This window comes from Rutidosis leptorrhynchoides, chromosome 10 (assembly GCF_046630445.1).
Source record: "Rutidosis leptorrhynchoides isolate AG116_Rl617_1_P2 chromosome 10, CSIRO_AGI_Rlap_v1, whole genome shotgun sequence".
In the NCBI taxonomy this organism is placed as follows: Eukaryota; Viridiplantae; Streptophyta; class Magnoliopsida; order Asterales; family Asteraceae; genus Rutidosis; species Rutidosis leptorrhynchoides.
The window spans coordinates 118,559,585-118,585,616 of NC_092342.1; the positions used below are offsets into that span (position 1 = coordinate 118,559,585).

At 33.5% G+C, this 26,032-nt stretch overlaps 2 protein-coding genes across 5 annotated transcripts; one reads left to right on the forward strand and one right to left on the reverse strand.

Moving 5' to 3' along the window:
* The first annotated feature begins 9,156 nt into the window (after positions 1-9,156).
* LOC139871599 (uncharacterized) lies at positions 9,157-14,539 on the forward strand. The gene is made up of 7 exons (XM_071859309.1): positions 9,157-9,484; positions 9,677-9,973; positions 10,119-10,227; positions 10,325-10,445; positions 10,578-11,246; positions 11,341-12,862; positions 13,939-14,539. Exons 2-7 carry the CDS (start codon positions 9,772-9,774, stop codon positions 14,367-14,369), a joined length of 3,054 nt encoding a protein of 1,017 aa, XP_071715410.1. The 5' UTR covers positions 9,157-9,484; positions 9,677-9,771; the 3' UTR covers positions 14,370-14,539.
* Positions 14,540-18,141: 3,602 nt separating this feature from the next.
* Positions 18,142-24,379, reverse strand: LOC139872048 (uncharacterized). Of its 4 annotated transcripts, XM_071859842.1 has the most exons (12): positions 24,170-24,379; positions 23,350-23,432; positions 23,120-23,255; positions 22,524-23,008; positions 22,354-22,401; positions 22,042-22,216; positions 21,043-21,155; positions 20,824-20,920; positions 20,478-20,697; positions 19,789-19,948; positions 18,657-18,739; positions 18,417-18,585 (listed from the first exon to the last, which is right to left on the reverse strand). In XM_071859842.1, the coding sequence occupies exons 1-12, from the start codon at positions 24,375-24,377 to the stop codon at positions 18,567-18,569; spliced, it is 1,827 nt and encodes a 608-aa protein (XP_071715943.1). In that variant the 5' UTR covers positions 24,378-24,379; the 3' UTR covers positions 18,417-18,566. The 4 variants fall into 4 exon arrangements, with proteins under 4 accessions (XP_071715942.1, XP_071715945.1, XP_071715943.1 ...); XM_071859841.1 differs by having other exon boundaries at positions 18,142-18,739; XM_071859843.1 differs by having other exon boundaries at positions 18,517-18,669.
* Positions 24,380-26,032: the final 1,653 nt, after the last annotated feature.

Sequence of the window (26,032 nt, forward strand, 5' to 3'; positions counted from 1 at the left end):
AGCTCATTCTAGAGATATTACTTGGAGTCATTCATGACATATTTCAAAAGACGTTGCATTCGAGTCGTTGATTTCATCAAGATTATTACTAGGTCAATTATAGTTGGATATATTATGAAATGGTATGCATGCCGTCAACTTTCGATGAAATGAAAGTTTGTCTTTTAAAAACGAATGCAATGTTTGTAAAATGTATCATATAGAGGTCAAGTACCTCGCGATGTAACCAAATGTAATGTATTCGTCCAGATGGATTAGGACGGGTTGTTATAGGTGGTATCAGAGTGGTGATCTTAGCAAACCAGGTCTTGCATTAGTGTGTCTAACTGATAGTTGTTTAGATGCATTAGTGGGTCTGGACTTCGACCGTGTCTACATGTCAAAAGTTTTGCTTATCATTTTGTGTCAAAAACTACCTGCTTATCATTCTTAGTCTAGACACATCTTACTGCATTGATTGCATGAATAGTGTATAGACGAAATTCATATCTTATCGTATCTGCTAATTCATATCTTAGTGTATCTGTTACTGTAAACTTTACCTGACATATTCCGTAAATTTCTCCGTAATCTACGAAATCTTTTGTTCTATATATGTAGATATTTTATGTAATTAGAATACCATCCGATAACCGGAAAATTATTTCATATCGAAAAATCCTTTATTCAATCGTACGAAATGGAACTCGCCACTAGTTCAAGTTCTTCGGAATCCGACAGCTATTCCGACATGGATGTTCACCTGAGTTCCGAAAGCAGCATAACCGGAATGGATCAACCAATTAGTCATCATCTATTCTGGATGAATTGGGAATGGGTTCGTAGTCTACATAATCATTGGAGACAAGAAGAAGGCGATCCTTTTCATCCACCACATTTCCCTCTTGGTGAAGAACCTGAAGCACTTACCGGTGAACCTGTTTGAAACACTATTTTCTCTCTCATTTCCAGAGTATCTCATCATGATTATATACTATCTCAAATCCTAGATCTTATTCATCTGCTCGTCCGAACCGACAATCATCCCGGTGTAATAGAAGAAGTCAACGAGCTTCGCGCTCGAGTAGTGGCTTTGGAGAATTTGGTGCAAAGGTTACAAGCACCAGCAGCAACACCGGCATCAACCGTACCATCAACAACACACGCCTCAACATCTCATTCTGTACCTCGATTATAATCACCATACTACGTATCATTCTACATCAATTATCTTCGTTCGATATGGCAATTATGTAAACTCTAATGTTTTAGAGATTATATATCCTTGTTCTAACAGTAAATCAAATGAGTTTAATATCATATTGACTCATTAAATCCATGATTGCATCTGAAGAAAATATATATGTATATATATTTTCATAAAGATCGTAATTGAAAATTCTTTTGTACAAACTGTTAATGATGAAAATATTTTAACGGGTAGGTAATACCCGAGGAATATTTAGATTTCACATTAATAAGTTACACTGTACATTCTTTGAACCTGATTCAACAGTCATTTACTATCCCACTTGCATCCACAAGATATACGAATCCGTTCACCACAAAATAACCATTTTCATTCAATTTCATATTTGAATTTTGACTTATCAGAATCCAACAAGTGGCATAATGAAGAAAACATTGGACAAAAATAAAATTTGTTAGAAACAAACAAATTAACTATGAGAAATTTTGTTAAGAAACCACGCTAACAAAATCCTAGCTAACTGTTCCTAGCTAACTGTTAATTCCATATTACATTTATTTATCGCAATTTATATTCTCGCAATTTTATTTATCGTCATTTAATTTCTGTTATTTATTTTACACACTTTATTTATCGTCATTTAAATACTGTTATTTACGCATTTAAATATCGGGACACGTATACAAGGTTTTGACATATCATATCGACGCATCTATATATATTATTTGGAATAACCATAGACACTCTATATGCGGTAATGATCGAGTTAGCTATACAGGGTTGAGGTTGATTCTTAAATAATATATATACTTTGAGTTGTGATCGAGTCTGAGACATGTATATAATGGGTCACGACACGTATTAATTAATTCGAATATTATATATTAAACTATATATGAATTGTTGAACTACAAATTATGGACTACTAACTGTGGACTAATAACATTGGACAATTAAAATGAATTAAAATATCGATTATAACATATGAAACTAAATATTTCTTCAAGTTTGCCACTTAATTTCATCTTAAACCTCATTTGTATCTTGACGATTACAATATGCGTTCAAAATTTTCATGATTCTTGAAAACACCTCAATCGAGAGGATGAACCAACCGCACTTCATCTACGGAAGAAAAGATTGATGCATATAGTTATGCACATGAAAAACTCTCGAAAACTGAGTAAACGTTTAACACGTAGCTGTGCAATTTCCTTTAGTGTTATTATTACCCAAAATAATTTGGTAATCCCTTTCAAAGTAGCAAATTTTGTCACAGCTCCAGCAAGTCAACTTCGATTTTTTGTTCAAAACAACCTTATTATAATCTTGATATATATGCGTGCTCTTTTATTGTTACCGGGGAACCTTTTATATTCCACCATATTACCGTCAGCGTTTAATCATCTAAAAACACAATTCTCTTGAACCACCTCGGATCGATAACCAATGATTCAGATATGGTAGCATTAAATGCAGAGGAAACAACAAAATTGTAGATGGTCTAAACGGCCAAAAGTTTGATAATAAAGAATGGAAGGTTGGGAACGCTCGATAGAAAATTTAGTACCGAAAAGCGAATTATGCGAAACTATGAAGGAAGCTGTGGACAAATCACAAAGACTAAACTTGCCTTCAAATAATCTAAATGATTCAATGCCTGCTGAAGCCTTTAGCAAATATCTTGCTCCTTACTCTAAACCCTTGCGGACAATATTCTTCATCATCCATCGATGTTAGAAATTCTAAGATATCCTCGTATTTTTCATTATAAATATCCTCCATATTTCTGAAGATATTTTCATAACTATTCTTATCTGAAATCATTAATCTATTCGCGCTATCAGTGTTACATCATATAAGAAACTGTTAGTTTCTATATTCTGTAAACTTTCGAGTTTAAACTAGGAATGATATTGAAGTAGTGTTGAGAACTGAAGCATGAGTTAGTATAATATAATGACACTTGATCAACGTGATTATATTATAGTAAGTCATGCTGAGTTTCTAATAGAACGTGATGATTCACAGACCATAACGTCATCATGTGCCATGTTACACGACTCTTACATTCTACCTAATCTACAAACATATCAAGAACATATCTTCCTGATAGTTCTATCTTTTATCTTGAATTCTGGTAATATAACCAATCAAAATCGTACTATTATAATTTCTCTCTTAGAACATAGTCATGTTCATTCAAAACTTCATACCTACGAATTCTGGACCATTATTTGCTTGACTTAAAGTCAGGAAGAGAAAACAAAAGTATGAAACTCCAAAATATACAGGAAACGAAGGGGATGAATTTATTGTGAAATATCCGACAGGGCAATTGAAACAGATTATTGCATTTAATCAAAGAGGATTCTAATATCCTTAATTACCGAAGAACCAAATCTTATCACAAAGATTTCTTTTAAATTCCTTGAATTCTGGAAATCAACCGTGACTACATCACCGGTTAAGACGAACCTTCATTTACTCATTTCACTCTTTTGTGATAGCTTCACTTATACTCTTAGCGTAATCGAATTATTTTATCCATATTACTCAATGATGATAAAACTCTAATTTCTAGCTCGTATGCATCATGAAAACATATTTATTATCAACCATGACCCTCCCAATCAAATTTCGGGACGAAATTTCTTTAACGGGTAGGTACTGTGACGACCCGGAAATTTCCGACCAAATTTAAACTTAATCTTTATATGTTTCCGACACGATAAGCAAATCTGTAATGTTGAAATCTCAAAAACTTTGAACTGTGTTCATGTATTCATTTACCTTCGACTGTTCGTGACGATTCACGAACCACTATTTGTAAATAGATACATATATATTTAAAATATATGAATTTGAAATATAAATTAAAATATTATATGATGTAATTGTTAGAATTAATAATGTAAAATAAAATAATATATAGTAACTATTATTTAAAATATAACTATATATGTAAATAATGTATAATGAATATATATATATATATATATATATATATATATATATATATATATATATATATATATATATATATATATATAGTTTTGAATTTATTTTGTAAGCAACAATAATGCTCAATTGTCATTCGATCGATAATAAGTAAGTTAAAATCAAACTTATATTATTTTAAAATTAACGGTGATATGAAAATGAGTTCTATAAATTTTAGGCTTACTAAAAATGTATTTAGGAACTATTTGTTGAATTTTAAGACTTTTTATATTTTGCTTGGGGTTGGGGGTGAACAATTAATTTAATTTTTATTTAATAGTTAATGATTAAATTTTATACCATAATGACAAAAATAAATAAATATAGTTAATTTAAAAATATGGGATTTTTCTGAAGACTTTTATCTGCCACTAATTATCAACGGAGCACGATACACACTACGTGGGAAAAGCGTCGGTAGAAACAACCAAAAGAAAGGCTGCTAATTCATTGAACTTACTGTTTCTGGTTTCGTCCACTAACTGACTACCTAAATAATCAATATATATTTATATGTATTATGTATATATCTATATATACAAGATATTATGATTGATGAAACCATACATACCACTTCACCTTTCTCCTACAACAGCTACCATTGGAACCATCACTATACCATGACCACCGTCGACCCTCAATCCACCCTACAACCACCACCGTCGCCCACCAAGGACCACCATCTTCTTCCTCTCTCATTAACTCTTTCTCTCTCTACAAAACGAACCACCATCTCCAACACAACCAATTGATACTTCTTGTTTCTAATTACCATCGTGAAGTCACCATTGTTGCAACTATTTGAAGACAGCAGGATACCATCGAAACTGATGTAAATGTTTTCGTTCAAGAACCACCCCAAACCATTCTCTCTCTCTCTCTCTCTCTCTATCTACAATTCCTCTTTGTGACAACCCAAAACTGTCACCATCGTAGCACCTTGAAACCACCACCTGACACCACCGTGAGCTCCACCGCCATTACTCATAACCACCACCTATCCATCACCTCTCTCTCTCTCACACTAATCTCTCTCTTCCATCTCTCTTATTCAATTAACACCATCATCACTTATAACCGTTATACTACTACTGTTGCGTTTTCTATTACCATCGTGAATCACCACGAAAACCTAGTTGAAACCCACCACAACCAATCACCTTCATGAAATCACGAACAAGCTACAACATTTTTCTCCTTTATTTCTTTTCAAATGACTCGATAGACTTCAGCTATTCGTTTTCCAATTCTGTGATAAAAAGAAGAAATGAGAATGATGATGACGTACGGTGTAGATGATGATGATCATTATGATGTGATTATGATGAAGATTATAATGGTAGATGATGGATGATGATGATGGCGATGGTGTATGATCTGATAATGATGATGATAATAAATAACGATGGTGATGAACCAAAGTTTAATTGTGAAGATTGTTATTTGGATTTAAAAAGGCAATAGGAAAATTCGGGTTAAAGTAGTTATATGTGCTGTTTATTACACGAAATGATGAGTTGTTCAATGGTTAGGGGTGATGACGGGGAACAGGAAGTCGGGGGTTCGATTCTAGGCTGGAACATTTTTTTCTTTTAACAATAAATCTGGTTGGGCTGCTAATTGGGCTCTAGTTAATATGTTGGGCTGAAACAAGGCAAATAAAAAGCTTATATATAATTGTCTACGAAATAAATCAGAAATAAAAAAATAGATGGGTGGTTGAGCGTGTGTTCGTTAAGCGAGAGGTCTTGGGTTCGAGCCTGGGCCAAGGTAGTTATTTTTAGCTTTTCCCCATTTGAGGTAGTTATTTACTCATTTTATTATTAATACTATCTTATTATTATTATTATTATTATTATTATTATTATTATTATTATTATTATTATTATTATTATTATTATTATTATTATTTATTGTTCTTACTAAGTTAATTATTATTAACCTTAGCGATATGATTAATAAAGTTAACATTATCATCATTATTGATATTACTAAGTATGATCATTAAGTAATATTTGTATTATTATGAATTTTATTATTAGTACCACTCTTACTAGTATTATTACAAATAGATATTTTTTTATATAAAAATACATTACAATAATATTAATATTACATATCACTATATCTTTATTATTAAAATAATATTAATTAAATTATATATAAATATATCAATTAATATATAAATACATATTTTAGAAACCCTAATGAAAATTATTATATTTCATAAATAATAGATATTATAATGAATTAGTAAATTACTTTAATAAGAAATTTTTCTAACAAAGGATATAATTAATATCACTATTAATAATATATAAAATCTGTTCGATTACGATTATATGTATTAATATATATACAAATGATATAGGTTCGTGAATCCGAGGCCAACCCTGCATTGTTCAGTTCCGTCGTATGCATATTTTTACTACAAAATATCGTATCGTGAGTTTCATTTGCTCCCTTTTTAAATGCTTTTGCAATATATATTTTTGGGACTGAGAATACATGCGCTGTTTTTATAACTGTTTTACAAAATAGACACAAGTACGCGAAACTACATTCTATGGTTGGATTATTAAACCGAATATTGCCCCTTCAAGTCTGGTAACCTAAGAAGTAGGGAAATGGCCCCTAATTGACGCGAATCCTAAAGATAGATCTATGGGCCTAACAAACCCCATTCTAGAATTTGGAATGCTTTAGTATTTCGATTTAAATGGTGATTGCGATTGCCAATATTATATGGCATACTTGCAAGTGTGCGGGGAATATTCTATATGCATTATGTTAATGTCGGTTACCAGGTGTTCATCATACGAATGATTTTTATACACTTGCGAGTGTAAGGTTATTTATGAAAAATTAAATCTTGTGGTCTATTAAAATTATGGAAATGATCGATTATGATAAACTAATGAACTCACCAACATTTTGGTTGACACTTTAAAGCATGTTTATTCTCAGGTATGAAAGAAATCTTCCGCTGTGCATTAGCTCATTCTAGAGATATTACTTGGAGTCATTCATGACATATTTTAAAAGACGTTGCATTCGAGTCGTTGAGTTCATCAAGATTATTACTAGGTCAATTATAGTTGGATATATTATGAAATGGTATGCATGCCGTCAACTTTCGATGAAATGAAAGTTTATCTGTTAAAAACGAATGCAATGTTTGTAAAATGTATCATATAGAGGTCAAGTACCTCGCGATGTAACCAAATGTAATGTATTCGTCCAGATGGATTAGGACGGGTTGTTATATGTGTTACGCGTCGTTAAAATTTAACTCGCGGAGAGCAGGAAGATACGGGCTGTCGTTGTGTTTAGCGTTTTTTAAAAAGTGTCCGGTTCGGACGTGCTTAGTATCGTTTCGTTGGTAAGATTATTTCGAGTCTGACGGTGTTGTCGAAAAAATTTAACTCGCGGAGAGCAGGAAGATACGGGTTGTCCTTGTGTTTAGCGTTTTTTAAAAAGTGCCCGTTTAGAACGTAGTTAGTATCGTTTTGTTCATAAAATTATTTCGAGTCTGACGGTGCTCTCGGAAAAATTTAAGTCGCGGCGAGCGGGAAGATACGGGCTGACGTTGTGTTTAGCGTTTTTTAAAAAGTGTCCGTTTCGAACGTAGTTAGTTTTATTTTGTTCGTGAAAATATTTCGAGTTTAACGGAGTTGTTGGTGAAATTTAACTCGGAGCGAGGCAGAAGATACGAACTGGCGAAATGTTTGGGTGGTTTTTTTATTTTAATATAGGGAATTTACATTTTATCCCCTGAATTTTGGTATTTTTTTTTTTTTTGCAAGTTGGGTGTAGTTGAGGAGGGAAGAATTAAAATTGCTAGTGTGAAATGTGTTGCTTGTCGTTTTTGGCTTATCATACGACAAATAATCCCATCTCATTTAGTAATATAAGGGTTAAATTGAAAAACATGTTATTTTTTGAGTATTCGTAAAAGTCATATTAACTTTACCATATAACTTTAGCTAATTTACATTAGTTTTAGCCATACATCACTAGATTTTAGTCATACACCATCAAAGGTGCATCAAAACATTGTACAGTACAATACCGTAATGCATATTTAGTGGTGTATAACTAAATTTGATGATGTACGAATCAGCCCCCTTTGCCCATAACGAACTCACCAACAATTTTAATAAACCCGCTTTAGTATTTGCATACTTAGTTTGTAAATTACAAATCTTAATGGATAATATCGCCTTCCATAAATAGAAGTTTTATCAAATTATCGTATTTAGGCTAAATTTAATCATTAATTGATATTTTATGAAAATGATGTTGTACTTTATATATTTGTCTTGAAAAATCCTATTATGCATGCATCTTCATTGTTTTTGGCCTTCACAACCATCAAAATACCTACAAGTAAATAACTCTCAGCATCAAGCAATAGACGTAGAGAAATTTACCGACATAAACCATGTTTACAATTCACTATTTTATTTTACGTGTCTCAAATTAATATTTCATATTCATTAATAAATAAAAATAATAATGTAAAGTTCGTTAATATCCTTAGCTATTGTATATATAATTAAAAAAAAATAAAACAAAATAAGAACTAAAACTATAAAGTAAAGAAAAAGTAAAATATAATAACGAGATTTTTTAAACTGTATTTTTCTGTCATATGGCTATTAAATTAATGTTACGAAGGGAGTATTAAATAATTAAATTATTATTAAGAATTTTTCTAATAACAACTCTAAAAATTATTATTAAAAAATTAGAACATTATTTTTTTACAATTGAAATAACTACCCATTCTTTAGAATTAACCACCAAAAGTATCACCAATTTTTGCCCAATTTATTCTTTAAAAACAAGTATAAAGGTTGTTATTAGATTTTTTCTATTATCTATAATTAATTTATTTAATTATCGATAAAAAAAAAATAAAAAAAGAATCAAAGAATATTAACAGCAAAGATGATGAATTGGGACACACAGGCATAAAGATAAAGAAGAAGAATGAAAGAAGTTAAGCAACAGCTACTCTTCTTCTTCCTCCATTTGCATTCTATTTCTCCATCAACAATCCACCTCTCACCTCTCTCTTCACGTGCCCCCAATTCATCTCAAATTAGGGTTTCATTTTAACTTCATCTTTATTAATACTTTAACTTATAACCACCGACATACACCCTTTGCTCAACCAGATCCAACCACTTTCTACCGTTATATAACTGCTATCAGCCTATCACACTCCAATTCCCCTCCTATTTCCTCAATTTCCGTTATTCATCTTCAATTTTGACTATCGTACTTGTAAGTCTTACTTAATTAGGTTTTAATTTGACCAATTTCACTGCTACTTGATCTATTAATTTAGTACGTACTGATTCATATTGAGTTATTCGAGTTGATGACATCAGCATTTGAAATTGGAATTGAATTGCTTCAAATTTAGGGTTTATCTACGATAATTGAATGCTTGATGTATCTAATTTGGTTGTTTAGGTTACAGTAGATGTAAGCTATTGGGTGAATGATGTTTTTAGTTTACTGGGATTGAATTTGGGGATTATAGTTGTTGAAAGTGTTTGGTAACGAAAATGCCGGTTTCACCGGGGATGCGATATTCGCCGGGGAGGGAACGAAGAGTTGATAATCATAAGAGAGGGCGTAGTCTCGAAAATGGAATTGTATATAAACAGAGAGATGATGATGATGATCTTGCTTTATTTAATGAGGTGCAGATCAAAGAGAGTGATACTTTTTTGTTGCAGTCTAACGATGATTTCGAGGACACGTTTGGTAATTTTGAAGCTTTTCTTGATGTAATGTTTAAATTAATCTACTTTTTTAGGAAAGAAATATAAATGTGATTCTAAATTTTAAATGCTATGGTATGATAACTGATTAGTGCTGTTTTTGTTGTTGTCTAATTTCATATTTGCAGCAACCAAGTTGCGGCATTTTGCTGATCACAAGCTTGGTATCAATGTTACTACTCGAGGAGAAAGCAGTGATCTTCTCAATGTAGAAGATGAAAAGAACGATTACGAATGGTTTGTAGTTATTTGCTTGTTATTTAATTCAGAGTCTTACATTATCACAAGTTGTTGTTTTGTTAACTTTAGACTAATTTCTTTCATGTATATGAAGGTTAATAACTCCTCCTGATACGCCTTTGTTTGCCTCATTGGATGATGAGACACCTCAAGTTAATCTTCCACAGAGGGGTAGACCTCGAGCTCAACCCATTTCAATTTCCAGATCATCTACAGTAAGTCATTTATGCTCGTGAAGTTTTTACTTTGATTAGAGGTGAGGGTTTTGTTGTTGTTGTTGTTGATATATTTATAAATAGTCATAACCTTTTATAAAGCGAGCACGAATAATTAATTCTTTGTTACAGATGGAGAAGAGTCATCGAAGCAGTAGAGGTAGTGCAAGTCCAAATCGGTCGAGCCCAAATCGGTTGAGCCCATCTCCACAATCTCGTGAATCCATATTTCAACCAAGGGGTCGGGCCTCATCAGTACCTAATTCTAGTCCACCGCCAACTCGAAGGCCCGTAACCGGATCAAGAAGGCCATCGCCCCCATCGAGTAAACCATCTACCCCACCTCGAAACGCTTCTACACCAACTTCAAGAAGATTAAGTACAGGTTCTGTAAGTACAATAAGCACCAGTGCAAAAATTGTTACAGGAAACTCAACTTCACCAAAAATAAAGGCGTGGCAAGCGAACATTCCCGGGTTCTCAACCGAAGCACCACCGAATCTGAGGACCTCGTTAGCTGATCGGCCTGCATCGTATGTACGCGGGTCCTCACCCGCATCAAGAAACGGAAGACATTCAATGTCACTGGTTGGTTCTAGAAACATGAGCTTATCTCATAATCATGATCGAGACGATGTTGAATATCTTCATTCTGTTACGGTTGATGGCTCAGAACGGTCAAATTCTAAAAAAGTCAGCAGCTTTAGGAATAAAAATGCTCTTGTTTCACAAAAGCCGATCAGAGCTGTTTCGTCTAGCTCTGCTCCAAAAAGATCTTTTGACATGGCACTTAGAAAAATGGTACTTAATTATGTATTCAATTAAATAGTGTTTAATTATCGTTTTAAATTACCAAATAAGGAAATGAAAGTTATTATGATTCGTTATTGTGTAGGATCATAGAAAAGGTCCTCAAAATATGTTCAGACCGTTGCTCTCGAGTGTACCGACTTCAAACTTTTATGCTGGGAAACCAAGTCCTGCTTGGAACTCATCGGTAACAACTAGTAGTAATGCTAGTTCTGATTTAGGTACCAGTGGCCCATGTGAAATCGAAGAATATGATCGAAACGGGGACGATGCAACTTCTGGATATGTGAAGGACCAAGATTGTAATATTGATGATGAAATATTCATGTTTGAGAAACCGAATGAGGGTGAAGAAGAAGACGAAACTTGTTCAAGATGTGGTTGTAGCTACTCTGTAATCACACAAACGGAAGATGTGATTAAACTTTGTCCAGACTGTCGAAAGTCAAATTCCGCTTTGACCATTAGTCAACATAATGAAGAGTCAACTATGTCAAACGAAGATCATGAATTAGTCAACACATTGAAGCCTCAAATGACCCTAGTCAGAAGTGAATCTACAGAAGTATCTTCTGAGAGCGAAACAACCCTAGTCAAAGATGGTGAGAGTACACATCTAGAGGAAAGTCAACACGACATGGAAAGTCAAACAACCTTAGTCAAAGTTGTATTTCCTGAATCAACATATGAAGGGAGTGAGCAAATTCAATGCACTGTTGACTCTCCAAAGTCAAAGGCTGACTATTTGGAAGGCGAAGGGATTTCAATAGTGTTGAAAAGGTCAACTAGTAGTATAAGGCGGCCTGTTATCCAAAGCGGGAACTTTTCAGCGTGTAGCATCTCACATGATGATCTGTCGTATGCGAGAGCTAGTACAAATAGTATGAGAAGCTTAATAGGAGGACGTGGGAGTGTGTCCGCATCATCATCTGTTGACTTTGGACCTCGTTTTCAGCGTCAATTGAGTAGCAGGAAATCTGACATAGAAAATTATAAATTTGACCCTATGAATGTAAAGTATCGCCGTAGTGTATCGTCTGTATCTGGAACATCTAGTCATGCTTTTCATCCCTCTAGTGTTGGAACAAGTGCACATGATCATTTGGAGATAGATATAGTTGATTCTTTATCTGAAGGACGTCAAGAAAACCCGAGTGAAAATGAAGGTGTGAGTAACGTAGAAACGATTCTTGATTCGAGGGAAAATTTGTTACCTGAATCATCAGATAATGAAGAGCCGAAAGTTGAAGACTTGGGAATGGATACAAGTTCTTTAATTATGTTGAAGTTTGAGAAAGTTGAAGATGTGGGAACGGATACTAGTGCTATAACTACTTGTACATTTGAGAAAGTTGAAGATGTGGGAACGGATATCGGTGCTTTAACTACTTGTACATTTGAAGAAGATTCTAGTGTAAATCATTGTGTTGAGACCACTGATTTTGGAGAAGTTCAGTTGGATGCTATATCGGAAGGAGAAGTTGGTCACAGTTGTTGTTCGTCTCCATCTGCTTCACAATGTTCAGAAAGAAACGTAGAAGAAGTTCAGAAATATGCTGCTGCTGCCATGGACTGTGAAACCTTAAATCATTCAACCAACATTATGGGTACGTATATTAAGTTATAAGTTATCACAGCCTTTTTTTGCATTCTAGCTTCTAGTTTGGTATACTGTGGATGATCTGATGTTACATATTTGACATAATACAAGGTGGCAAATTGGTAGGGTAACGGCTCAAAACGTGTTTTTATAATGGGTACACTCACAAACATATTTTGCAAACTTAAAGTCTGATACACAAGGTTGTAAAAGTCACGAGTCAGTCGGGACCTTCGAGGGATGAGTTGGACGATACACAACAACCACCACAACCACCACAACAACAACAAAACCCAATCCCGCAAATGCGAGGTATTGGGGGTTGATATGTAGACAATCCTTCATCTACCATAGAATAAAAGACTCTCTAACCACGAATTGAGAAAAATAAAAATTTTGCACCCACCGGAAGAGAAAGTCATCCTCTTTCTACTATCCTTTTTCTACTCCAGGAGAAAAGATTGCTTCCGTGAGGACCTTCGGCCAAAAAAAGAATGAATAAATAAAGTATAGATAAATAAAAATAAAATAAAAAAGACGCCATGAAAATGGTGGAATCAAATTTTCATGGGTTTTAAAGCCTGCCTGAGAATCAATTTAGGCTCTAAGCGGCAGTCAAGTCGTAAATAAATCGACGCTTGCTGGAGGCATTAAAAATAGAACTCGAAAGGCATGCCAGGTGGATGTTGTTGCGCAAGCAAAGAGCCAACCACCTATAACAAACCAAAGACCACTCATGCACCTTTATGGTAGACATCCCCGAAACCACACAACTAAAAGAAAACCAACCAGGAGCAAAGGAGGTCGTCCTCAGCCATAATGGCCCCAAGATGCACCGAACGATGCGAGAAAATGGCTGGAAATTGCTACTTCTACTTCTGATCTGTAGACACTTGAAATTGCAGCTCAATGATTACTACTTTCATCTTTTGAATATTACAACATTCTGTATATTCTTTTGTCAAATTTCAGACTTGGAATTACTTATCTTCCCATGTCCACTTCTTATTGATGGTATCCGTCAGTCCACAACGTTATATTTATTATATTTTACACTAACATGAACCTTATTATATTTGTCAGAGGAATCAGTGATTTTGGTAGAAGGCGAAGGAGGAACAAAAGGAAGAAGTCTGACACTAGAAGAAGCAACAGACACAATACTCTTTTGCAGCTCAATAGTTCATAACTTAGCCTATGAAGCTGCAACTTTAGCCATTGAAAAACAAACCACACCTGATGATAACACTTATTCTTTTCCACTTATTCCAGCTGTCGCAAAAGGTGGTTATTCGGGTCCCAAAGAGGTTCAACCCAATAAAACAAGCAAACCGTCTTCAAAATCTCAAAAAAAGAAGAAAACAATGGAGAAAGACAACATGATAGATTCTAACAGACTCAACAACGTTGGTGAGGTAACTGATGTATCAAAAACCAGTATTGTTTATGCTAATAATAAAGAAAATATGCTACCACCTAAGCTAGAATCTAAATGCAATTGCATAATAATGTGAGAGTTTGCTTAACTTTTGAGATTTGATTTATGATGCAAGTATTGTAAAGTTAATTTAGCAGGTTAGAGCCATGAAGGTTCATATTTTTTATTTTTTATTTTGTTAGTGATTTGTAATAACCAAGTAATTGTATGTGTTTATATTGTATTGATTGTGTGTTATATTTGCGAGATCACTTGAGTATATATACGATACATGTGGGTACCGTATACCCTACTAGCAACCACTGTATACGGCACCCTACTGCCACTACCGTAGACGGTGGGCGTAGGGCGTGTAGACGGTACTCAAATGCAATACTTTTATGTCTATATGTTGCTAAATCCCCAAAAGTATGTATTTATTTCTTTGTATGTACAAACTAGGGCGGATTCAGTCTAGAGTAACTAAGGTCAGCTGCCCTACCCTAACGGTCGATATTTTTATACACTATATGTTAAAGTTCGACGTTTAAATTACTGTATAGTTTTTCCATTTTTTAATGTTTCGTCACCCAAATAAAAAAAAAGATCTGAATCTGCCACTTGTTAAAAGATTGGTCATAATAGATATCATTTGATTACTTGAACTTTCACCCATTTATCTCTGTGACGTGGACGCCAAACCCAACTCGGTCGGTCGATTGGCCCATCTAAGAGCCTCGACTTGACATTCATTAGTTTCGAATGAAGAGGGCCCTGCCGCACCTACTCCTATCAAAGAAATTTTTATCAACCAATTTGCAAAGTCATAATGATGAAAGAATGGGCAGGTGTTTTCTTGACGGGAGGTGATTCGTACACCACTAATTTTAGCCATATACCACTAAATATGCAGTAGACTGTTGTACAGTACAATGCTTTAATGCACTTTTGGTGGTGTATGGCTAAAACTTAGTGGTGTACGAATCAGCACCCTTTCTTGACACTTTTTGGTGTTTTCCATTCAAGGTTTGAAGTGCCTAAAATGTTGAAAAGGTCTATCATTATGTGTCATGCATGTGATGGCACTTATGAGTTGCCTATTTTAAATCGACCGTGTCAAAGAGTGGACATATTATGATGCATGTGATGGCTAATATTGCCAAAAAGCCCATCATGTGTCCTACATGATACATGTGAATTTGTGATAGTACTTGCCTTTTGTAATATGATAGTGTCAACAAAGTGGGTTAATAAACTGCTTTAAATTGTTTTGGTTTAAACTAAATATATCTGGGTGCAAAGCCACACACTTTTTGTTTTTCATATAACAGCTAAAAACTTAAAGTTGTTAAGGAACAATAAGTTACTAAATTAGCGATAACAAATAATGGACAAGTTACTAAAATACCGATAACAAATAACTAGATTTTCGACCCTTTCCATGACCACCAGCTAGTGGCAAATCCAGAACTTTTGTTAATGGGGGCGGAAAATAATCAGAAAATTTATTAATTCCAAAGTAATGTAAAACGTAAAGTTAGAACACGTAATATACCTCATTATAGTTAGAAACAACCAACCATAACAAGTTTTTCTAATTAGACAATGTATGGATATTTATAAAAGCCTTGTGTATTTCTCGATTCATGTTTTGTTGTAATCTTTAGTTTAGAATAGCTTTTTCGTCGTATCGTGTTCTTTTGTTTTGTATAGTTTCGGCTTAATCTAGTTGAGGCTCGGTATAGATTTCGTTGTTAACCGCGTTCTAGGTACGAGCTTCGCCGAGTCCTTTTTTGTACTTCTTGTTCAAAATCGTTTTCTTTTCAAAAACATTTTCTGGTTTATAAAATTCTCATTATTTTCGCAAAAAAATTTACCTCTGAATATTGTATCCGTTTTTTCAGAATGTATCAAAACTTTTAATTTAGATGGAGCAAATGCAACACGGTTTTAAGTAAATTATACAATCATTCATGGAATTTACTCTTAAAACGAGGTTAGAAATAATAAGGTCCTATGATGTAACTTTTACAGCATCTAAGGCATATTTACCAATATAACTAACATACAAAATTTGTCTTATTTCTTATGAATAGTACTATTTAGTTTTTCACTTTTCACAAACCTAACCCCTTATCTTCCATTAAAACAAATCGAACCCCCCACTTTATACTTATATTCTAACACCCACCACGCTTTACCGGCTTGTACACTGCGCTCAAACAGTAGGACCCACATAGGCTACTACTAGGCTAATTTTTTTTGTTTTTTTTTTTTGGCTCCAATGATAAAAGAAGCAACTTTCTTAAAAGGAACAATCCTTCAATCTACCAAAAGATGTCGAAAAACATTTTTTTTTACAAAATAGATCAACTAACTTTAACGCTAAAAGAAGCAACTTTCACAAAATGAACAACCCTTCAATGTTAGATGTGGAAATTTTTTTTTTTTACAAAATAGATCAAGACTTTTTTTTACTCGCATTCAAAACGGAGCCCCCGGCACGAAGCGAGAGCTCCACAACTAGTTATTATTAATTATTATTATTAACCTATATACTAAAAGCCACGGGGACTTTGGTCGTTTAGTCCCATTCCAAGGCCAAAATTTGGTCAAAACGACACCGCCCCAAATTTCAAATCAAAAAACCCAAAAAAAAACCCTTAACTATACCCAACTTACAAAAACTACCCTGAACTTTAGGGGGTAAAACGTAAATTCATTTAATTAAAATAAAAACTTCACCCAAACACTTCGACAGCCCGTATCTTCCTCCTCGCTCTGAGTTAAATTTCACCGACCACACCGTTAAACTCGAAATATTTTTGTGAACAAAACGAAACTAACTACATTCAAAACGGACATTTTTTTAAAATTGCTAAACATAACGACAACCCGTATCTTCCCGCTCGCCGCGAGTTAAATTTTTTCGACGGCAGGGTCTTACTCGAAATAATTTTATGAACAAAACGATAAAAATTACGTTCGAAACGGACACTTTTTAAAAAATGCTAAACACAACGACAGCTCGTATCGTCCTGCTCGCCGTGAGTTAAATTTTTTCGCCAGCACCGTCAAGCTAGAAATATTTTTGTGAACAAAACGAAACTAACTACATTGGAAACGGACACTTTTTAAAAATCGTTAAACACAACGACAGCATGTATCTTCCCGCTCGCCGCGAGTTAAAATTTTTCGATAGCAACGTCTTACTCAAAATAATTTTGTGAACAAAACGATAAAAAGTACGTTCGAAACGGACACCTTTTAAAAAACGCTAAACACAACGACAGCCCGTATCTTCCTGCTCACCGAGAGTTAAATTTTTTCGCCAGCACCGTTAGACTCGAAATAATTTCATCAATAAAACGAAACTAACTACGTTCGGACACTTCTAAAAAAACGCTAAATACCTCGGAGTATATTAAATAATATACACACCTATGTACTAACTACATGTATCTAAAAACACCCGTAGCAAAACTTTTTTTACTTCTGTAAATACATAATGCTCCGTCACCTATGAATTTGCAACCCAAAGGCCCCGCGGCATCGCGCGGGCCCGTTTTGCTAGTTGTAACTATAATGCAACTTTTACAAAATATGGGGACTTGTAATGTAACAAAATCTTCTTTTCAAAACTTCCATCGTCTTCTTCCAAAACCAATCGAATTGTAAAAAATCAACAACCAGCACACATATAATCACACAAACGAAATTCAAGTCTTTGGGGGCGGTTGACCCGTTTGCACCAAGGTAGCTCCGCCCCTGACCCTAGCTACTAAGGTTTCAATCTTAAAGCTCTTATAAAGATATCATATCGGCATATCGCTAACAATTTGATCATCTAACAAATATTAATGCAAAAATATCAAATGGATAGAACATCATATTTCTCTAGTCACGTCCATAACATATATCAAGACGTATATTTATTTACTTGCACACATAAAGACAACTTCCCTTCACCCTTACCGGCTTCAAAAAGAAATAAATAAAATATAAAATAATATAATATAATCAATTTCTGTGACACTTGATATATACTCATCTCTAAAGGCAACTATTTTGTGATCCTAAAATGACTGAGAAGACACTTTCCATTTCTACCCTTATACCACCAACCATAGATGATTTCGCACGCCAAGCGATATGATCATCGGGCCTAACCAAAATGGCTCCCCTATGTGTCATTTTACATATGTCCCACCAGGACGATATATTTGACGGATGTCTTACCTCAGCAACATCTACGTAATTATCAAACGGTGCCAGTGATGTCTTAGTTCTTGAATCAGCACTTACCGAACCATCTGGCCACATAACACATACCTTAACTAAAATGTTGTGTTCTTTGGCAACGTTCAGCGCAACATTAGCTAACCTGTATGACGAATCTATTGGTGCAATTATTAGAAGAAACTCAACTTTGTCTCCTGAGATAAGATCCAATGTAGATATCGTCGCCTAGAGTAATTTATATAAATCGGATATCAACAAAACGATCAGTTTTATACAGGTTATGTAAGCTTTTGTTTATATAAATGTATTTTTGATAAAGTAGTTGAGAAGCTAATAAGTATAAAATGACATAAAAGGATGAGAAGATAAAACTCAAAAGGTGGAATGCAGAAACTAGAGGGGTATTTAAGTAAATTACTTTTTCATACGCTCCAACTACTATATATTTCAACTAGATTATGGTTAGAAGTAATTACTTTTTCATAGGCTCCAACTACTATTTATTTCAACTAGCTTACGGTTAGGAGCATATGTTTTTCAAACGCACTTAAAAGTTTTGTGAGCCAAATAAAGCTTGTGAGCTTCAGCTTCCATAAGCTAAAGCTAAACATTCCCTTAGTAGAGGTGGGAAGTTTTTAACTCTAACACATCAAACTAGTAAAGAGATAGCTCAAAAGAAAACGGGCCAAACATGTCAAATGGGCAGAACATGCCCAGAGTACTTTTAGGGGTGTTTAGATTTACGCTTTAATATGTGTTTTAGATAATTAAAATCACATAAGTAGTAGTAGCAAAACGTGTTATAAATTAATGGGTTTTGGATATGATTATGATGTTTGGTAACGCAATATTGAAATAATAAGTTTTTAGATGTTTGGTAAATCGGATTATTTGATAACTTAACAAGCAATTAGGAGAAATAACAGGTGTAAAGAGAAAAATTGATTATCGCATTTTGCTACAATAAGGGGTGACCTGTTTTTCATTTCACGTTTTGAGTCTCCCAAATCGCAATTAATTGATTTTATAGTTTAACTTGTCAAAAATTATTAATTCATTATTTACAATGTGAAAATATAATAATCAAATGATCATGTTTTACCAAACACCCCTTTAATGCAACAAAGTCCTAAATTAATTTATTCAAAAATTATACGGATTATTGAAATAATTGAGCAAAGGGTTTCAAGTCAACCCAAGGTACCAAACTTACGAACCCGCCCATTTCACACCTCTAGGCTAGTTTTGACTTCTAAAAAATGATGTGGCTATACCTCTTTTGTGACTTCGGATAGCACCCTGATATTCATATGAGGCAATCTTGAACCTGGATCTGCTGAAGGAATATACTCCCGTCTACGACCAGTTGGTGGTTCGAGTTCAGTTGGTGCACCCTCACTGTCGATTTCAGGCACCAGAGCTCCTTCACGATACCTATTGAATAGCTTGAGGTTAGATTTTGATACATGTTTGATCAACTAGAGCTAAGACTCGAAGTGGCTAATTGAGTGGGTGGATAATGGGTCGTAACAGTTTTTTATTTTTTTTATTTTTTTATTTTTTTTTTTAACTACAGCCAGGTTGGTTGGGTTAAACCGAAATGCCAATATATCCATATGATTAATTAGTCTAGCAGAATAATAAAATAAGGTACATCATTTGACTAATAATCTAGTCTTATAAATAAAATTAATTGGGGGTGGGCGACTTCTGACCTATTTAACCCAATTCTTTATCAGCTATTGGTTTCTAATTTTACCTGTTTAAGCATCAAGGGAGAAAAGACAAAACCTGTTTCAACAAACTGATCTAAATTGGATTAGAGATTTCTCCTTCAGTTTTCACATAGCCTACTGCAAAAATTACATAGATGGTCCCCGTAGTTTGTACCAGATTACTAGTTCGGTCGTATGCTTTTTTTTTTAACTTGGATGGTCCATGTGGTTTACAATCAAGGTCATACCTGAATCCTAGATCCTCTGCAGGGAATTGTAACTGAAGGCTCTTTCCTTCTTCAAAAATGCGCCTTACTTTAGCAAGTCTAGAAGATCCAAGAGGATTGTTTTCGTTCAAAACAAAATCTGATAACTGTGCACGCCCTAAGCTGAAAATTCCATCAAGCAGAGTCTTCTGAAGGGTCGACGGCAAGATCGTACCAAATGTGTTATTAATAGCTTCATGTACTACAAACCACCAAAAAGGGGAAGAAGGCAATAAAAAAGTGTGAATTACGGATTCATTAATAAACTAAAATCTGCGAGTGAAAGAAGAAAAAAAAATAACTGAATATTTAAGTTTTTTAGTGTCACCTGAATTTGCAGTAGCTGGATCAATGCCAAGTGCAGCAGGAACTGCCATTGCTGCTTCAAAATTTTGGACGCTGAGATCAGTATTATAGAGTGCAATCTGCCATTCAAATAATCATGTTCAGGTTTAAATAAATGAGATGTATGTATTACTTTCAATCCATAAATCCCTTTACGTGTTTTTTGTTGAACATATTCAAGAATTTATATGTAGCATAGTACCGGCCTACGCTCCGTTTCATAAGTGGGGAGAAGCGACATTGGAGCGATACCCTTGACAATTGCAGCTAGTTTCCATGCAAGATTATGAGCATCTTGAATTCCAGTATTCATCCCTGCAATAATCAAAAGCTTATCAAATGATATGTCCACCTCGACAGTGGCATTAGCATTGTATCAGTACCATTAAAATTTAAATACATTTGAAGCAGTAATATATATTTAACTGATGTAATAAAAAGAATGTATATATGGGAAACCATATTAGCAGATACACAAGGCCAATCGATGTCCCTAGTCTAACATAATTATAGATTAAAATACATATGTATTCCTATACTAGGAAAAAATCCAATATACTCTAGATGCAGATAACCGATTAGACCAATCCTGCGGACAGTCCAGGGAGGCCTAATCCCAACTGATAGCGAACCAGGCCCGATACCAGAACCCGTGATAATGGTCATAACTGGGCCCGAGATCGATATAACTAAATGGTGATATTTGTTTTTTTTTTTTCGCTTATAAAAAATTTGGTATGATTTCTTAATATAAGTTTAATAAACTGTCAAAAAAGTTTACTCCATCCATAAATACTCTGTATACCTTGTAATAGAAAATTTTCTTCAAATAAATTATACTGAAATGATACATTTATTTACTTAAACAATACAAATAAAATTTTACACATTAATTAGTAAAAATGGTTGTATTTTCAGGCTTTGACTGGTCCCAGTAGATTTGTTTTTGGATTTGAGGACTGATTATTCAATTAATGACCAGGGGACGGAATTTTAGGAACCAGTTTCGGCCAGTCCCAGTAATAGTACCACGTTACAGTTAGATTGTGAACTTTTGAACTCTAGACGTACCAAAGGCTAAACTCCAAACAAATGTGAAGCCGGACTTCGAAATTGAACTGAGACTTTCTACATAAGTTAGGATGCAAAGCATCTATAGAGGGTCCCACCCAACTGACTGCATAAAAAAAATTTACCGTACCAAAACCACCAGCTGGAGGAAACCGATGAGCGGCATCACCAGCAAGTATTATCCGGTTCTCACACGCAAGGTACTTTTCAGCAACTTCAGCATGCATCACCCATGGCTTTATGTCTACCACATTAATGTCCGACAGCTCTCGCCCAACCAAGTTGAAGATTAGTCTCTTACACGTCTACAAGTTAAAAATATCATTCTGAAAAAATTGCAATTAAATGCTCATTTAAGTGGTAACCTAATGAAGCTATATCTTATTGTTAATATAGAGATTGTGACACCAATAAACAATTTTTAATACGGGAAGATAAGTACCTCAGATGTGAAATCCTTAAACTGATGCTGTGGTGGATAGAATGGCATCTGTAAAACAATATCATGAAATATAGACCTTGTTTCTTATGGTCAGATTCACTACTAAGAACTTAAAAGAAGATTAAATAAAAGAAATTTGAAATTTGAAATTTGAAATTTGAAATTAGGACCTGCAACACAAATTCTCCTTGAGTTAAATCATGAGCAACAAGAACTCCAATGGCTCCAGGATTAAAAATAAAAAATAACATTCCAGGTTTCTCATACATCAAATACTTCCCAAGCTCATGACTAAGAAAATGGACGCTAACAAGGTTTTGAATATCTTTTTCACCTCTCAGTTTTATTCCAACCAGATTTCTAACTGTACTTCCCGCACCATCTGCACCGACTAAAAAACTACATGGAATACGTTTATTCATCTGTTTCCCGTCTTTCACAAAAGACACGTTTACAGTTATAAAATCATCAGTTTCTTCAATTGATAGACAACTGTGTCCCATCAGTATCTCCTTTTCCATCAAGGGTCTATGATCCAAATCCTCTTGACTACAAATATTGAATCCAATGGTTTCGAGTTGCTTAAGTAGTAGTGCATTAAGTTTGTATTGTGAGAAATGAGCAACAGATACCGGACTCACAATCTGGTCAAAATCTGCATACGAAAGAAGACACTTGAGAAATCACAATGCTAAAAAGTAGTAGTGAAAAACATAAGTATAACAACGATAACATCAATAAGTTGCACAAGTTCAGAAAATGTTACCTTGAGTCTGCATATGGTCAACTGATCCTATAGTAGAACCAGTCAATGATGTGCAGTATATGAACTTCCTCCAAAGTTCTACAGGTGGTTGAAACCGTTGAATCTCTTCTGCTAAGCCATCTAGTTTGCGAAACACCTAACAAGTAAATTTACATCGAATCGTCACACATGTTCAATGAACCTTTGACTTGTTTACCTATTTTGTTGCGTATAAAACATAAATTACAAACCTCCATAGACCTATTGTTGATAAAATGTGCTTGTGGATGTTTAGAGAAAGCAGTGCTTCTTTCCAAAACAGCACACTTGACACCTAATATAATCAAAAACCAAGTTATGCACAAGACCTTTTAGTAGTCGTATGGTCAATAAATAATAATTTCCAAATCATTTGTTTTCCTATGTACTGATAAACAAAATGAACGCTGTCAAATGGCTAAAGTGTCCCTCATTTAATCCGTGAAATTAATTGAAGTTGTATAAAAATGAATAGTATTTTCACCGAAGTTACGATTTTCTACGAAACTAGCTAAACGAAGACAGTTAAATACAACCGCATACCATTATTAAGAGATCATTATATCCTTATCAAACTACATGCAACCAAAAGTGTTACATAAGCATCAAGTTTCATCACATGTACATTATAAGATTTAAATCTAGCATACTTTATTATAGAGCAAATGTTATTCTAAAATATATATGTATACATACATCTATACATTGATATAATCAAAAATCAATTCTAAATTCACCATTTTCCAAATATTAATGGGATACTGAACACAACTAACAACACTCGATATATGAAATATAAATCACACAATCAAATGTATCTCTAAATTAATATATGTATATGTACACCTTTATTAATAAATAAATAAATAATTTAATTGTATACGTTAATCAGCATAATTGACAACAATCTATATATGAAGTGATAAACACTCCATATCATCAAATGCATCACTAATCAATATGTATCAACAACAATAAATATTTATAAAATAAACAGAAACTTATAAATTCATGTTTATAGCAAAATTATACCTAATTTGGTGAGAAGAACAGAGAGAACAAGTCCAACTGGACCCGCTCCGACGATCAAAACTGGCAAAATCGAATCATTCTTCGTGTAATTGAATGATATTTCTCTATATTGTATATAATTACATGAATAATTTCTCTGAATTTTATTTTTAATTTGAAAAAACTTATTTACATATCTTCTGGTATTTGTGATTCTTAAAACCCCCATTGCAACACAGAACTGAGGGTTTAATGAGGCTGGTAGAATATGAGCTTTATTTTGCTTTCTTATTTTTCTTTTGTGATATTTCAAACGTGGTCCCTGTAATTATGAGTTTCACTAAGATGACCTTAACATTATTTTAATTCTACTTTGGCCGCTGTTTAATTCTTTATTCCTTGCTTTGATCATTTTCTCAATCCTATTGAAATCATGAGGGGTATGTTTGACAAAAGTAAAGTAGTTGGTAGCTTATTAGGAATGGCGTCCACGGGGGACAGGAACGGGTTCTATATACCTGTGATCTATCCGTCGGGTTGCTTTTTTGCTCGTTGAGACTTCTTACTCGCTCGTGGGTAAAAAAATTTCACTCATGCCAAAGACTCGCGGATACTCGTGACGGGCGGGTAATAATAATATATAATTTTATTAAATTTTTTTCTTTTAAAGTTAGGAAATTTTATTAATTATAAACAATATGTACAATTAACATGTGTAAAATAATGTGAAAGTCAGGTTTTTTACTTATATGTAATAAAATATTTTTGATCATAATTTTTTTAGAACGACAATATCGGCATCGAATCCTCTCATTTGCCACTCACGCACCCGTTAGGAAGAAACTCCTCGCATCCATCACGTAAAGCGTAACCGGGATGCTTTAGGTTAACTGTTTCGTCCGCACAGAGTGAAATATACCAGAGGCACAACCTTTAGAGAAAACTCCCGCCCCCAGGATTTGAACCTGCACCTATTTTTTTCAAGGATACAGGATCACAAACAACTGAGGCTTTTTATGTGATGACCCGGAAATTTCCGACCAAATTTAAACTTAATCTTCATATAATTTCGACACGATAAGCAAAGTCTGTATAGTTGAATCTCAAAATGTTGAACTTTGTTCATGTATTTATTTTAACTTTCGACCATTACCGACGATTCACGAACAATTAGTTACAAATAAATAAATAATATATATATATATATATATATATATATATATATATATATATATATATATATATATATATATATATATATATATATATATATATATATATATATATATATAAATAAGTGTGTGTATATATATATATATATAAGTATATATTTATATATATAAATATAAATAAAAGTATATATAATAAATTGAAATAACAAAATACAATTTAATCAATTGAAATTAAACATGTAAGCAGGATAATTAAGTTGCTATGGATATATATATATATATATATATATATATATATATATATATATATATATATATATATATATATATATATATATATATATATATATATATATATATATATATGATTTCTTCGTGTAATTGAATGATACTTCTCTTTTTTTGTATATAATTACATGAATAATTTCTTTGAATTTTATTTTTTATTTGAAAAAACTTATTTACATATCTTCTAGTATTTGTGATTCTTAAAACCCCCATTGCAACACTGAGGGTTTAATGAGGCTGGTAGGATATGAGCTTTATTTTGCTTTCTTATTTCTTTTGTGAAATTTCAAAAGTGGTCCCTGTAATTATGTTTAGTTTCACTAAAATGACCTTAACATTATTTTAATTCCACTTTGGCCGCTGTTTAATTCTTTATTCTTTGCTTTGATCATTTTCTCAATACTATTGAAATCATGAGGGATAT